The 15,090-nt window shown below is 41.7% G+C and overlaps 1 protein-coding gene across 1 annotated transcript in view; it reads right to left on the bottom strand.

The window, feature by feature from the left end:
• The window catches only part of cpn1 (carboxypeptidase N, polypeptide 1), a 15,688-nt gene extending 3,117 nt beyond the window's left edge, over positions 1-12,571 (bottom strand). Inside the window, exons 1-8 of the mRNA XM_013915952.1 lie at positions 12,145-12,571; positions 10,381-10,577; positions 8,637-8,792; positions 4,406-4,582; positions 4,175-4,286; positions 2,033-2,172; positions 899-998; positions 3-55 (exon numbers count right to left, since the gene is read on the bottom strand). Of these exons, the coding sequence (XP_013771406.1) occupies positions 3-55; positions 899-998; positions 2,033-2,172; positions 4,175-4,286; positions 4,406-4,582; positions 8,637-8,792; positions 10,381-10,577; positions 12,145-12,379 (1,170 nt within the window). The 5' untranslated portion in view covers positions 12,380-12,571. The remainder of the gene's footprint in view (positions 1-2; positions 56-898; positions 999-2,032; positions 2,173-4,174; positions 4,287-4,405; positions 4,583-8,636; positions 8,793-10,380; positions 10,578-12,144) is intronic.
• Between the last annotated feature and the right edge of the window lie 2,519 nt (positions 12,572-15,090).

Below are 15,090 nucleotides of genomic sequence, written 5' to 3'. Positions count from 1 at the left end.
GCTGTTACAGTGTAAGTGCCTGGCAACAGAAGTCTGAAGTAGTCGCCATCAACTCCTGAAGGAGCACATGTAAGGAAAATTATGAGACTCGTACAGTCGCTGTATCTTAATTAATTAAACATATTCCTGGAGTGCCACCAATATGTCGACAATGACGGTAGTTTTTTAACATAAAAAAATAATTCACACTAAATAAAGTAAGTTGTAGGTGCCAAATTGGAAACTGATTATGAACTACGCGATGCCATCATGCCAATATGGATCCTCTGAGGAATGTTTGCAGTACTTTGTTAAATATGTGGCATGAAGAATTAAAGTAGTTCTAAAGGCAAAAAAGGGGCTTATCCCTGTACTAGCGAGATGCACCTGTTGAATTGGCTGGTGAGTGTCTTGATAGGTGACTTTAATTTCTCTCACGTTGCATTTCCACCACTGACCAGTAGAGGATGACTTGCTCCGTTATAGCTGTGCTTGACTTCCACACCGCACCATTAGATGCACTCGACTGTCCTTTTGCGTGTGAGGATTGAATGCACTTTTAAAATCTGGATATCATACTAACATTTAGTTCATCGCTAAAAGTCTTGTCGAGGTTGCGTCTTGTTTCATTCTGGTTTATTTCCAAAGGATCATATTTTTATGGAACTGAGACTCAAAGTCGACTTCTGGCTGCTCGAGGCATTCGATTCATGCAGAAGTTATTGTTAGTGCCTGCCATTAGTCATGCAGTATGTGTCCTTGTCTCATTTTGAAATGACAGACTGACACCGGATGTTATCAAACACTGGTCTTCTATTTCACTGGCTGGGACACTAGACAATCAGTCACTATAAATCCAGCTTCCACACCTATCAAGAAAAAAAATAACAACCACATATACACCAAAAGTCCCTGTTACCTGCGGTCACGTCATGATTGATGCCAGCTACTGAGATCTCTGCTTTGCTGATGGGGTTGTTGTTTTCATCATACACCATGCCTTTTATCCCATGATGCACCTGAGAAAAGACAAAACGTGTACATACTTCAAATATTGAAGTATATTTAATAAAATCTAAGGTTTGGAAATTGGATTCCTATCATCTGTTTGATGTGTAAAGCTGTCTGTAGTCTTAAGAGCTTAAAAAAGGAAGGTGACTGGACCTCTTTAAGTTTTTTGAAGACATTTGACTTCATCCAGAAAGTTTCTTCAAAGCTTTCAGCACTTGCTCATGTTTATTAGCACATACGCTCAAAACCCTGAAACCTAAAGTCTGAAATACTGACTTAAAGTGATTTGATTGCATGTACAATTTGTTACAAAACTTTAGATTTAATGGAATCTGTTCAAATTAAATTTACTTTCTCAGTATACATTCAGTTTATACCAAACATATTTTCCCAAATGATTAATTATTTATACATTTCAGTTGCATTTTGCTCAAAATTATTGCTTAATGTTTACAAGAGAAAGATTATACTTGAATATACTTTAAATAATATGTTTTTTTAAAGAAAATACTGTATGTGCTAATAAATACGAGTGAATATGAAGGAATCCTAAGCTACATTTCTACACCTCAGACTTAATTAACACTCCTTAGGCTCAGCAGTGTTCAGCAGCTAAAGAAAGACCAGAACAGAATCTGCAGGCCCAGTTTAGATTGTTTAATTAGTGCTTTGCAAAAAATGCATGCAACTGGGGGCCCACCCTTACAGAAACATTATTAGTGGCAAAGCATCGCTTTTTGAATCTCAGTGGAATAAAGGACATGTTGTTGTCCTCAGACCACGGCCTTGTTCCGTCCTCGAAGAAGGTTAAAAGTCAGATTACTCATATTACACAGAATTTCACGCATCTAATTTTTTGGTCACTTTATCCCAGAGGCGACTGCCAATATTCACAAGACACCAGGGCAGCAGACTCACGACTCCTGGCAGTTGGGTTTTTATGTGTAATAGTGTAGCTGTGTATGTGTGGTGCATTGAGCTCCAATAAATTAAATACTCTTTCAGTATAACTCTGATTTGCCAAATTTCGTCATGTACAAACCTGTTCTAGGTATGAAACCAGCGCTTCCCGGTTGCCCAGCCATTCTCTCGGCAGTGCTGATGCCGGAGGAAACTTATCGCAGCTCAGCTCCAGAGTGATCTCGAAGCAGTTGGTGTACAAGTAGTTGAAGTCCTGCATGCCTGAAACACAGATAAATATTTTAGGAGGACAATAAATGTATTAATGTGGCTCTTCACTTTAGATTTCTAGGTCTTTGCAACAGGACACATTAGTTATATTTATAGATTCAAAGTGTTTTTTCCACCACGCTTTGCCTCTTGAGGAAGCTGTTCAAAATTGTAGGAGTATAAGTTGCTTTAAAAAAAAAACTTCTGTTTTTGGCTTTACAATATGGCTCCACTTTTCATCAAAAACAAATGTACAAGGAGCCAGAAGGGAGGGAAGGTTCATATGTAACCCCACAGACCCTGACATAACACTTGGAGCATAAAGACCTGGTAAAATAAACATAGCATGCTGCTTCTAAGTGAGACTCTGGGCGTTTTCAGTCAGTTCAAAAGCTCGCATGACTCAAGTGAAAAGCTCATCAGACTCACAGTGCTGAGGAGAAACCAGAGCAGCCTGGATCAGGACTTACGCATCAAAGAAATGGGGATTGTTATTGTTGCAGTTGCAGATTAACTGAGCTGAAACTGAATATATGCCCAGAGAGTTGGATAAACTTGGTATTTTTTAACTTCCAAGAATTCATTACTGTAACAGTGCATTACTGTAAGCTTTCATTAAAAAGCAGCACACAAGTTTTCCAGCCTTTAAGCGAACCATGAGAGCGTGAGGAGTTTAAGTTTCGTGCGAGCGCCTAAGGCTGTGTGACTCCTGAGAGGGTCTCTGCCAGCATGGAGGAGGAGGTTTAATTAATGCATATTTTCAGCTATAACAAGAAATTTCACAAAATTCAAAACTCTCTTCAAGCTTCAGTTCCATTTATAGAGAGTTTATGGGATTTTACACCAAAAAAAAGAGCGGTGGGGAGGCCAGCTGAGCCGTATGATTCCTTTCAACCTCACTAAAAGGCGAGGTCCTCTCCACCTTAGTTAAAATTTAAAGGATCCTTTACTTAAAGAAAAAAAGGGAATTGTCACCACTAAGGTTGCCTTGTAGACTTTAACCCTTTAAAGCCTGGACCATGAAATAAATAATTGCTAGAAAAATAAAATAAAATAAAAAAACGGAGTCAACTGAAAATGTTCAGGTCCACAGACTCCACTAAAAATAAAAAGTCTAAAGAAGAACTTTGAAAGACCTTCAGAAAGCTTGGAGAACTACTGCTCAAGGTCTGGCTTCCTGGAAGCAAAATATAAAGAAATTAGAGGTGACTCAAGACTTTTTCAGAGTGCTGCACGCTGCCTGCTGATGGTGCGGATCGTATTGAATGGGTGCCTTTTACACCCCCTGTCCACCGCTCTACTGCTAGCTGGCAGTGTGCAAGAGGTAAGGGGGTTTAAGGCAAGCGCAGACCCAGTGCATGATGACACTGGAGAAGCGTGCCTTGCGAGCCAGTCAGTGCATTTCATTCATTCTGAAGGTAATGACAGCAGGAAGCCATCACTCAGATGGTCTTGTCTTTCTTTAGCAGGAGAATTATAGCGTTTGTTCCACAGCACATGGAAATTTTGCATGTAGGCAAGGAACAATGTGTTTTGTACATAGGATAGAGGACTGTGTGCTCGTGTGGCGGGGCATTTTTTCAGCTCATTTTTTATTGAAACTGATAATTTAGCTATTATCTTCTTTGGCTTTCAAATTCCAAAATGTCTGGGGGGTGTAATAGTTTATTTTCTAAGTAGCTGTTTATATTATGAGTTTGTACATACTGGAATGTTGGCAACCAGTACTTCTCTGGAAACCTAAGAGGTCAGGACAACAGTTAGTGTTGTTGGTGTTGAGCTACAGCACTAACTTTTGTGGTGCCAAAGCAGCATAATATAAATCCAGATGCAGACTCACTGGCCAAAAATAGATGTAAACAGCGTGTAAATAATTTAGTTTGAATTACGATTAATTCAATTACGAAAGCCAGCCTCAGTAATAATTTAGAGACTGCTCCAAGTGAGTCTCTTGTGCTTTTACTACGCATTTCTGTTGTCTTCCCTTCTGCTCAGGAGAAGACGTTTTGCTCACCTTTGGACAACGAGTACCAGCTGGCCCCATTGGTGATCCCCTCATCAAAGTAGTCGCCACAGTTCCAGCCCTTGTGCATCCAGCCGTGAGCGTATGAGTAGGTCCTCGCCAACTGTCATCACACACAAAAGGACACGGGGCCCATTCATCCACGTGTTTTCATACCCACACAACAGGCAGTGACGGTATGAGATGTGTGTCACATCTGGAAATTTTAAATCTGTCACGCACCTTTCTGAAGATCTTGTCATCAGGCGTGGCCGAATAGGTGGTCCGCCCTCGAATGCGGCCATCTCTCGACTTGTCGAAGGGGTAATTGGCCACCACGGCTCCTCCGTGAAGATTCGCTGACAGGATGAAGTTGTAGTTTTGCATCCATTTAATCACAGCCAAAGTCTCTGGTTGAACCTGGGGAGGATGAGAAGCAGGACATTTAAGATTTACTGTACTTGCAGGACCACGTGCATGCATCTTTATTCCAATTCCCCAAATGAAACAATCTAATCCCACTTGAGAACCTGTCAAAATGTCTCTAAATCATCAAATAAGTTATAATGCAGAATCCCATACAGTCCTTTACGTCACCTGAGATATTTCCCAAACAACATCAGTGGGTTAACATCTGGTTTTCTTTTCATCCAAAGCTGCTGGCTTCTCTGGTTGGCTGCTTATCTGGACAAACCCCGGTTTCCTCTGGCTTTGCCTTATGGACATATTTTCTCTCTGCCTTTCTTTTTTACTTAATCATTTTGCAAAAATGGTTAGAGTTTAAAGAATCTTCTACTTTGCTCAAGCACATTTAATGATTCACCTAGCTCCTCCTAAATGCATCAGGCATGGTTAGCTTCATGGTTAAAGAATACCAACCATTTCAGTTAATGATAAATTTAATGAGAATATACAAAATTCACAAACTGAAGCTGGACTTAGCATCAAAGGAGTGGAAACACAACAGTTACGTGTACATATAATTCATAATATGCAAACTGATTTAAAGGTTTTTGATCTTTTTGCTAATTAATTCATCAAATTCTGCATGAACGGGATCAGCCTCAGCCAGATGGCATCTCCATTGCATTGCTGCAGACCTTGAAATTCCACTTGGGGCTGCCATTTATTTTCTCTGTCAGCGTTAACTCTCCTCACACTCTCAGAGCCATTTATCACGTTTGGAGACGAGGCGTAATACCTCTCCTTGAATATGGTATGTAGGACAATAAACACAGTCTGACTCTGTTCAAGAATAATCAAGCTGATCAGAGCCCAGTGACCTTGAACAGAGCAGCTGTAACCAAGAGGTCTGGCTCCCGTTTTGAACGCCGGTAGGAATTTATTATCTGTAGATCTTTATATATACACTTGTGCATCCTTTGAAATAAGGGCTGTCACCGCGGTGTAGGGTTACACACGAAGGACAGACACGGCCATATTGCAGAGCTCTACTAACAACAGAGGATACTACCCCATATTAAATGCAAAGAGAAGCAAATCAAACATTCTGGATCACTTATAGGATTGCTGACAGTCTGAAGTTAGTTTTCACACTGGGTGAGGGATGTCCTCTGGAGGCCAGTCAAATGTCAGTGGATACTTTTGCAAAAGGAGCCTTGTTTTATGTCGGGCTCTTCTGGGGCTCTGTAAATAAGGTATTTCTAAGAGAAATGAAAGTGAAACTTGGAAAATGTGCTGCCGCCCAGTTCTCAGTCTTATTTTAGCACATCTCAGTTTAGTCTTGCACTTGTTCCAGTGAAGAAAGTTTCATCACTTAGCTAAATTAGTAAAAGCTGCATTCTCGAGCCTGCAGGGCTTGAGGCTTTATGTGAGAATGTATTCCTGACCAGCATAAATAAAGCAGTTGTAAGACAAGCACAGTTACCCTTTTGTGTTTCTGCATCAGGAGACAGTCATATGTACAGACTCCCTGGCTCTCTGGTTTTGCAGTTAGAGGTTAAAAAATAACATTTTCCACCTTTGCTTGGGAACAAAAGTGGTGTGGCGATAGGGAAAGAAAAGGAAAACTACACTGAAACCACCTCTCTGTAATGACATGCCCTGTCAAAACTGCTTAAAACACTGAAAAGAGTTATTTTGAGGGAAGAGAAATCAATCACGCATTCATTTTAAAGCACTGATATGACTTTCTTTGTTTCCTAAAGGATAATATTTACTCCTCATAAACTGAAATCAAGCACATTGCATGCTTGCAATCCACTTGGCAACTGGATTAAAGCAGAGATATCAAACTCATTCAAATTTTTCATTTCACAGACCATATACAGCTCACATTGAGTTTAACTGGACCAGTGAAACTTCCATTTCTGCCAGTATGAAGAAGTAAACTACACCTTTAATCCATGAGATATCTTAATATAAGACAAAGAAGAGTTCACCTCAGTTTTTCTGACATTGTAACAAACATGCAACTGTATTAAATTAAAGAAATCCATGAGCTACTCTGGTTTTAAATTATAAGAATTAAACGTGTAAAATTACAGAAAAGGTTTTGGTAGCTCATTGCTCAGACTGTCCTGTAAATACAGAACAGACTATGACGACTAATTCAGAGAAAATATTTTAGTTTTTTTATGTAGACCAACAGACATGTCTATAGTTGATTGTGACTGTATTAGTGTAGCTAGCATCAATGTCCATGGGAAGGGCTTTATTAATAGGAAAAGGTGCAATAAACTAAAAAATACAGTTAGAAGTCTCAAATTTACACCCTTGTCTTTGTCTGGGCATTTCTAGCCCCTGGGCCTTATGTTTGACACCCTGTCCTAAAGCATACCCTGTTTAATTCCCCCCCCCCCAATAAATCATTTACAAAGTGAACATGTTATATTTAATAAGACTTGACACGAGCAAGTGAGACCATAAATGCGTAAGGAAAACACTGAGGTCATAAACCAAATGAGGGTCATTTTCTCGTAGGCTTCTACCCACCTCTTGCCCTGTGACAGCTGAAATACCCTCGCCCCTCCTCCGCACGTGCACGTAAGTCAGTGAAGTTGATTTCTTTTTGGGACGCCCCATAAGAAGAAGGGTTTAAATGTATGTTTAAGACACTTCTACGAGGATTATATCCATCTTTTCTTTAGAGTCTATCACTAAATCTAGCTAAAGGTATTTTAATTTGGACGGTTCAAGATATAATCAACTTTAGGTTCATATTTCAGTTCTCAAAACATGAAGCTATCTATCAGTTATAATAAAAACTGACTGTCCTTAAGAGGGAGGAATTTTATTTTTCAAGGAAACTATGAACAACAGTCCTACTGGAGGCTGTAGTCGAGACACCCCCAAGGATCTGACCTTAATAGTTAAAATGTACTTTTTGGCAGGCTAGTGGACTGTTTGACAGCACGCACTCTCATGTTACTCTCCACTGTTCATTTTACACTTCAGTGATCTGAAATAAGTACACATTGCGCTACAAAGGCCATTCAATCACCCAGAATGAAGCCAGGTCTCCCCCACAGCCAATCTGAACTCTGCTGCTTACGCCGAAACTCTGAGGCACATTTTTCTTCCTTAGTCTCAGTCACCGTGTAAGTGTGGCAGGTTTATATAGTGTCTATTCTATGTAGAGAGCATCTGTACTTTTATAGTGCAGACATAGCAATGTGCAGACAGTTTTGGGTAAAGTAGCAGCAAAGTGAGGAGTCAGCCAGTGCCTCAGGGTAACAGTTACACTCTGACGCCGGCAGAGTGGCTCACTGTAACTTCTCATGATGGTGATGAAAACCAAAAAATGTTTAGCTGAGGCTCAAAGTCCTCATAAACAGTGCATATAGTTAATCACATGTTATGACCCAGAGAAGAAGAAGGCTGTTGGCGGGGGGTTGCTTCTTCTTCTTGGGGTGTTTTCTCAGCTCCAGCATCTAAATAAATATGCAAACTAATATGACTTACCAACGCTTTTGTTCCAGTTTGTTCCAGTTTGCGGAGCTAGGTTGCCAGTTACCCCACCTGTTTCATATTTCAAAGACTCCAAATACGAATGAGGGCAACCACAGTGTCTATGCTAAGAGCTATAGCCTGCTATGTGCAAGATAAGCAAACAGGTCTAGGCTATACAGGCACGCAGAAAAAAGTCACAAAATGATACAGAGGACCTACCAAGGAGTCTCCTGAGTCTACTCACATTTAAATATATGGACTTTTTTATTATTTAGCTGAGACACAGCTGGCACTGGAATCTCATCCAGTGCAGATCTCATGAATTTGTTTATGTCAACAAAGTTAAAGCCAAGATAACCCAACTATGTTACAGCTGCTCATTATTCAGCTTCGCTCACACGCTCACACGAGCATGATAAATGCCCTCATCCATCCTCCTCCTCGCTCCCTCCTTCTCTCTCACCCACATATGCTCCGAGCCACACATACTTGCGTACACACATGGACACTTTAACATACACGTACACCCTCAAACGATTTCCGTGTATTCAGCAGAACTGACCTGATGCTCCCAGTTGTCCGGGAGGGGCAGATGGTGGTTTCGTCCTTTGGTTTTCTCGTAGTAGTACATGAGCGCGTTCAGGTCCGGAAAGTCGCGGTTTAGATCGCTTTCTCTGGCGTTCCCTCGACCCACTAGGTAACCGTTGAACTCCGGACCCTGTTGATGCACAGATCACAAAAAAACCATATTTTTTTAAACTGGTGAGTAATCTTGCTCTTTCCCACCAGAATGATTAAATGATCATATTTTGGCTTGTGACGTTAAGGTTTCCTGAGGTCAAGTTATGAGCTCAAATTTCTCGGAAGCAGTAAAACAAAGCTGAATTTATTATTCCCCAGTCCTCAGAGGCTATCTATAGAGCAACAACAGTCAAGTATTTTTCCCAAAACGGAGTTTTAAGACCGTGCAACAAATCCATGGTACTGAGTGTGCTAACAGCCGGACAGATAGACTGTCACAATCGATTAAAAGTACCCAAAGTCAAAGCACTTTAAGCAAAAAGCTCAAGTTCTCACTCTTAGGCAGTTTTTTTTTCTACTGCTGGATCTTAATGATGTCATAGACAGCAGGTACACCTGCTGTGGGCACAGAAGCCCCTCCTACCTGCTGTTATGCCTTCTGGATGCAAGGGACAGGCGATCAGAAGAAAGCTGGCTTAAAGGGAACAGATTTTCCCCTTCACTACAGTGAGCATGGTAAACAATACTCCAACTAAACATCAAATTAGTTAGCACCGTCATTGCAAGCATGTTAGGATGCTAACATTTCAGTTTAGTTAAAAGGTCTGTTTTGCTTAAATGCAGCGTCACAGGGGCATCACTAACTGTAGACTTGTTTTATTTTATGAGTGCCTTGAAATTTTCTTATTTGTTTGCAACTTTAGCTTGGACCTTTAATCTTAAATGTCACTATATGTTTTTATATATCAAGTAAAGCAAGGGGGCAATTTAAGAAGCTCTTTTTTGATTGGTTTGACTTTCTTCTGTATTTCAGTGTGAGACTTTCTAAGACTTTGCAAAAGAGCTGACTGACCTGTATGTTGGTGTGTATAGCTTACATTTTCTGATAAGATTTCTTCTTCTTGTTGTTTTTTCCCCTAAAAGCTTGATCACAACATTGAGTCGCCAAGGATGCTTTAAAATGAAACTGCCTTGCCGTTTTTGAACAGATGCTGCTGCACCCAAACATCTGCTGACGCAGCTAATTACAGTGCAGTATGTATGTGTCGTCTGAGTGGCAAAGAGAGGGACTGTCATGTGAAGCTGGTCGCTTCAGGACATATCATTAGCCAGCAAGAGACTGTGTGTGTGTATTTGTGTTGCAGCAGTCTGCGTGTGTATCAGTTGTTTCACGGCCCATAATTACCCCTGACACAAAGTTAGGGGCTTTCTTGGGAAGCTGATAGATGGGATTATTACAGACGCAAGCAAACGGTGGAGAAAAATCATCAACTACTGTTTGACTCGTAGTCGCTCGTCTTACACAAACACACACACATGTATTTGTTTAAAAACCCTAAAAGCTCAGATGGATTGAACTGTGTGGCTCGCAGGTGTTTAGTTTCACTCAGGGACCTCAACATTTCTAATATTTCCACTGCCAAGAGCAAAACCAAGGGAAAAGAAAATATAGATTTTTTTTTTCTCCTTCTTTGCGCGGGGGACGGTTTCTTTGAAAAAACACAGCCAGAGACGTCCCAGAGGGAGTTTTGTTTTGGCACGTCTAAGCCTAAGGCTCAAATTACCTGTCTGGCAGCCACCTCGTAGCCATCGGGGTTCATGGAAGGCAGGATGTGGATGCGCGTGTCGTGGATCAGCCTCACGATTCGCTGGTTTCTGTTTCGGTACTCCTCGCACAAGAACTGGGAGAACTTGATGAGAAGCTCACGCCCAAGCACCTCGTTGCCATGCATGTTGCCCACGTACTTGAACTCGGGCTCCACTGGGGAGGGTGTGGAGAAGCAGAGGGGGCATGAAGTTACGAAAAAAGCCACACAGAGCTGTCAAGTACCACATTTAAAACAGATGGCCTGAGGAAACACATGCAGGACGCCACAGTCGCAGAAATTTCTTGATAAGGATGTTCTTACAGACATAAGCTCTGGAAATTGTGCTGATTGAATTATCTGGATGAGTTATGTGTATTTGCCACCAATGTCTCAGCCTTGCTCTCTGTGCAGGGTTTCTTCCCCCTGAGGATCCCTTTATTAATCACTGCTGAGGGAAGCAAAAAACCCCAAGCCCGGTTGCCAGAGGTCAGACCTATGACTTAATACTAGATACAAATTTGCGCTAAATTTGACACTAAAACCATCACATCAAAGAATAAGCGCTTGTGTTTTTTTCCGTCATTGATACTTTCAAATCTATCAGCGCCCTTCACTAATTGTTTCAGGCATGCAAATGGCATGCTGGGCATTGCAACTCCCCTCTTTTTCTTTAGCACAGTTCCAACTGGCCATGAGTTCACAAAATAGCGCTGGCTCCAGCATGTAGTTTTAAAAGAAAGAAAGAAAACCCACACACACTCATTCAGCAGTATGTGAAACACATGAACTTCGTACAGAGTGCAGGAGGCTTGACCCAGACTACACCTCAGGTCACTCCCCCTTCATGAAGTGTTCAGTTCCTGTTTTTCACCCTCGGTCACCTTGCGACAGAACAGGCCTACATCCTTCAATTCTACTGAAGGAAGCTTCCGAGTATGCAAACACGCAGAAAAAAAGCAGGCTTGGCTGGAGCCAAAAAAACATTCCCTTCAGTTGTCAAGCTTTTTTTTTAAATGCAAGAATGGAAAAATCTTCCACAGCATTTCCTTGATATGACATTTTGGCCAATTTCCAATGCAAACATTGGATATAATCATACACTAGCTGCAAACTAAATACCTGAAGAGCTGATTCGGTGGTTTTTGTGGGAGTGTATTCAGGGTTAAATCCTTGATGACTCAAAGTGATTCTGTTTGTCATCTGCTACATTTTGTCAGTGGTCGGATGGCAAAGAAAAATCAAAATGAATCACAGATGTTGACTCGATTCTTTCACTTTCTTCTTTCTTTTCCTTTTTTTTTGTTTTCACTTTTGAGTTTTCCTCAGTTTACAGCCAGTGATGTTCAAAGCACCCAATTCGGGATCATTTCACCTTTTCCTCCTCACTGTTAAGTCACACAGTGGTTCGGCTTCATAAAGGCAAAATCGAAAGCTTGAGACAAAACCGAAGCCTCTTGCAGACTCAGTCTCCTGCCAGCTATTCTCATTGTGTGTGGCAAAAAGTACAAGACAGATGAGGAGGCAGTAGCACAGGTTGTGCATTCGAAATCTATCATAGATTAATATCATTTGCAGACGTTTATCAGCTTTGTTGAGGAGTTGGGATTAAATTATTAAACTGTTAAACTACTTCCATCCATCACGTTTTCTGCCAATTATCCACTTTGGGATAAAATGCAACATGAAATCATTGTACAGCATGTCGCTGGGCTGTCAAACAACGGATCAGGTGTTACTTACATGCTTCGTGGTTGCCCGGGTTATCGCTGAACTCCAGGACATAGAGGTGGCGACCCTCCACGCTGTGCCCGATGCTGTAAATGCGCGTGATGTAGGGGCATTCGCTCTGCACTGCAAACAGAGCTCGTACCATGTCCTCGTATTTGTGATGCTGGAAGTCTGAGCCCGACACCAGGAACCCCATCAGCCCCAGCAGGAGAGCACAGAGCCAGGGAAGAGTCCAGGGTTGCTGCATGGTCCCTTAGCCCAGGTTGTGCAGCGCAGGAGAGGCTGGTGAAGAGGCTGCCTGCAACTATGCAAACCACTCACAGGATTTCAGATGTATTCTCCTTCACACACCACACATACTGCTTGCTCCCTGCTTGCTCTTTTTCTTTCTTGTGCCCCTTCTTTTCTCCAGCTCTCTCTCTGCCTCCTCCCACATACAGTCCTCTCAGTGAAGAGCAAGTAAGGACAGCCCCCTGCTCCTTCTTTGTCTCACTCTCCTCCTCCAACAGCTGCTTCTCTCCCTCTCTCTTTCCCTTTGGGTGCTTGTCAAGTACATGCTACTTGCTTTATTAGGGGCTTCAAATGCTTCTGCTTTAAGTAGTTTGCCCCACAGCCCCCTGAGCTTTCGACACACACACTCTGAATTTCATTCTGCCTCTGAGACACTCATTTTCCATCCCTTTCTTTGTCTCTAACTCTTGTTCTGTGCTCCCTTCCTGGGAAAGAGGGGTTGTTTCCACGGCACTGCTTTCCCCAACCCCTGCAGCCCTCAATCATCCATTCATTAACTCTTAAGTCAACACACAACCCCTGCGTGTGCGTGCATGCACGTGTGAGTGTATGTGTGTGTGTGTGTACGTGCATGCACATGCGCTTGAAGTCCACAGATGAATGAGTGTGAAAGCTCTTTTGCAACCTTTAAACTGGCTTTTGTAGCTCTGTTTCCCCAAAGCACTAACACATAGAAAAACATACCAACACAGGCTCTTGCAAAAAGACTAAATGCTGCAGTTAAACTTCTAAAAGGCACAGGACGATACTGAGATGCATGCATCCCGTACAAACACACACACACACACACACACACACACACACACACACACACACACACACACACACACACACACACACACACACTACGACTACTGCAGAGCGTGCAAGGGGTGCTGTCAATCAAGCCTGCTGGAGAAAAAAGGGAGCTTTTTCCTCGCAGAATGTTGTGCAACTGCTTGCAGAAGCTTAAAAAAATTGAGAGGGGAAAGCAAACGTGGGGCCAAGAGAAGAAGTAGCACATGGAAAGTTGAGCAACAGGAGGCTCGGGAAAAGGAAGGAAAAAGGTAACAAAGACAAAGAGAGGAAGAAACCGACAAGGATGGAGGGAAAAGCAGGAGAGAAAAAGATGTGGCTGAGTGACGGTGGACAAAAGTGGATGAAGGCAAAATGTGCTTTTCTGTTTAAGGCTTTTACATTCGCATGTGGCAGCAGTGGCTTTCTAATAAACAAGCTCAAGTGAATGAGACCAGTCCTCACTGTCTCTGCCAGTGATTGTATTTCTGCAGTTCCACTGTTTACATATGTTATGCCTCAAAGCTCTGATCCCGCTCGCCAGTCTCGTTCACATCACCCTGCCAGGCCAAGTGTGCTCAGCTGTAACTGTCATTTGAGTCAAACAATCCAGCAAAAACCACCCCTCACCTAACCAGACACATCTGTCATTGCCACTTTTTATAACATCACGAAAACAAAAACTCCGTTTTTCAGTCCAGAAGTCAAAACATCCATAAAGTCATCGAAGTCAAGCGTGAAGTTTTACCTTGAGTGATTTTATAAACAACTGGGAATAGATAGGACTATTTGGGTTTTCTGATTTTAACAAAACTTGCAAACAGTCCCACTTTTCCTTTCCTAAAGATCTTTGCATCCCAACAAATTCAGTTCAGTGTTCATAACCATTCTTACTGCTAAAAGCCTAAATCTGACACTGTAGCTGAAAAATTGCATTTGTCTGACACAGCGCATAGATGCATCATTGACTCATTCAGATGCTTTCAGTGGCTCTAAAAAAATACATATTGCAAGGCTGACATCTGCTGGACATAGCTGGTACTACACAGAGTACCATTACAGTATTTCAACATCAGACTAAGAATTATAAGCTCCAGTTAAGTTTAAAATACCTTAGTTGAAGGAGCCGGCTGACGCATTAATACCAGCAAACCTGTCATATGCATAAAGATCTGTGTTTCCTCATAAAAGCCTTTAAGAGCATACATGAGGGAGAACTCTTCAGTTCATTCAAAGTTAGTGCTTCTTAGGGACTTTGAAGGGAGAAGCAGAAACTAAATAATTTCGCTATGTGTCCATCAGTCAGTTTGCTTCATTAGTTTTAAATGATTTTTTTTCCAGAACAAACTAAATTCTTCTAATTTTGTTGCCTTTAAGTCGCCAAAGAAACATTTGTATTACTCACTTATGAAACAGTGGACATTTCTTCCAGTCCTGCACCCTGCACGCAATTGTTCAGACCTGCCAAAAAGGAGCACTGTGGTTTTTTCAGTCCTTACAGCTATTGTCCACTAGTGGGCAGCGTGCAGTCGGTGTACCTGACGTTCACGGGTATTACTTGGTAAATCCTAATTAAAAACCTATGTTTAATATTTCCCACTGTGTTAAAAAAAACAAAAAAACCCCGCTTCATTTAAGCAGAAACCGATTTTTTACGTTAAATAATAACATTTAGGCTTTAGATATATTTAATTTATTGGGATTTTTCCTACGAAACTTACTTTATTAACACAGTTTTCTAAAACGTACTCCATTAATCTGACATATCAGATGACGAAACCTGCCCTTCGCCAACAGAAAACTTCCTAAAGTCGCAATTTTGGATGCTGCGCTTTCCCCGCCCACTATATTTAGTAGTATAATAATGAGAGCTCAGCATGGGGAGTAGAGGGG

The sequence above is a fragment of the Pundamilia nyererei genome, unplaced genomic scaffold (assembly GCF_000239375.1).
Source record: "Pundamilia nyererei isolate P.nyererei 1_Seehausen unplaced genomic scaffold, PunNye1.0 scaffold00407, whole genome shotgun sequence".
Taxonomy (NCBI): domain Eukaryota; kingdom Metazoa; phylum Chordata; class Actinopteri; order Cichliformes; family Cichlidae; genus Pundamilia; species Pundamilia nyererei.
This window is presented reverse-complemented; position numbering and strand designations above follow the sequence as displayed.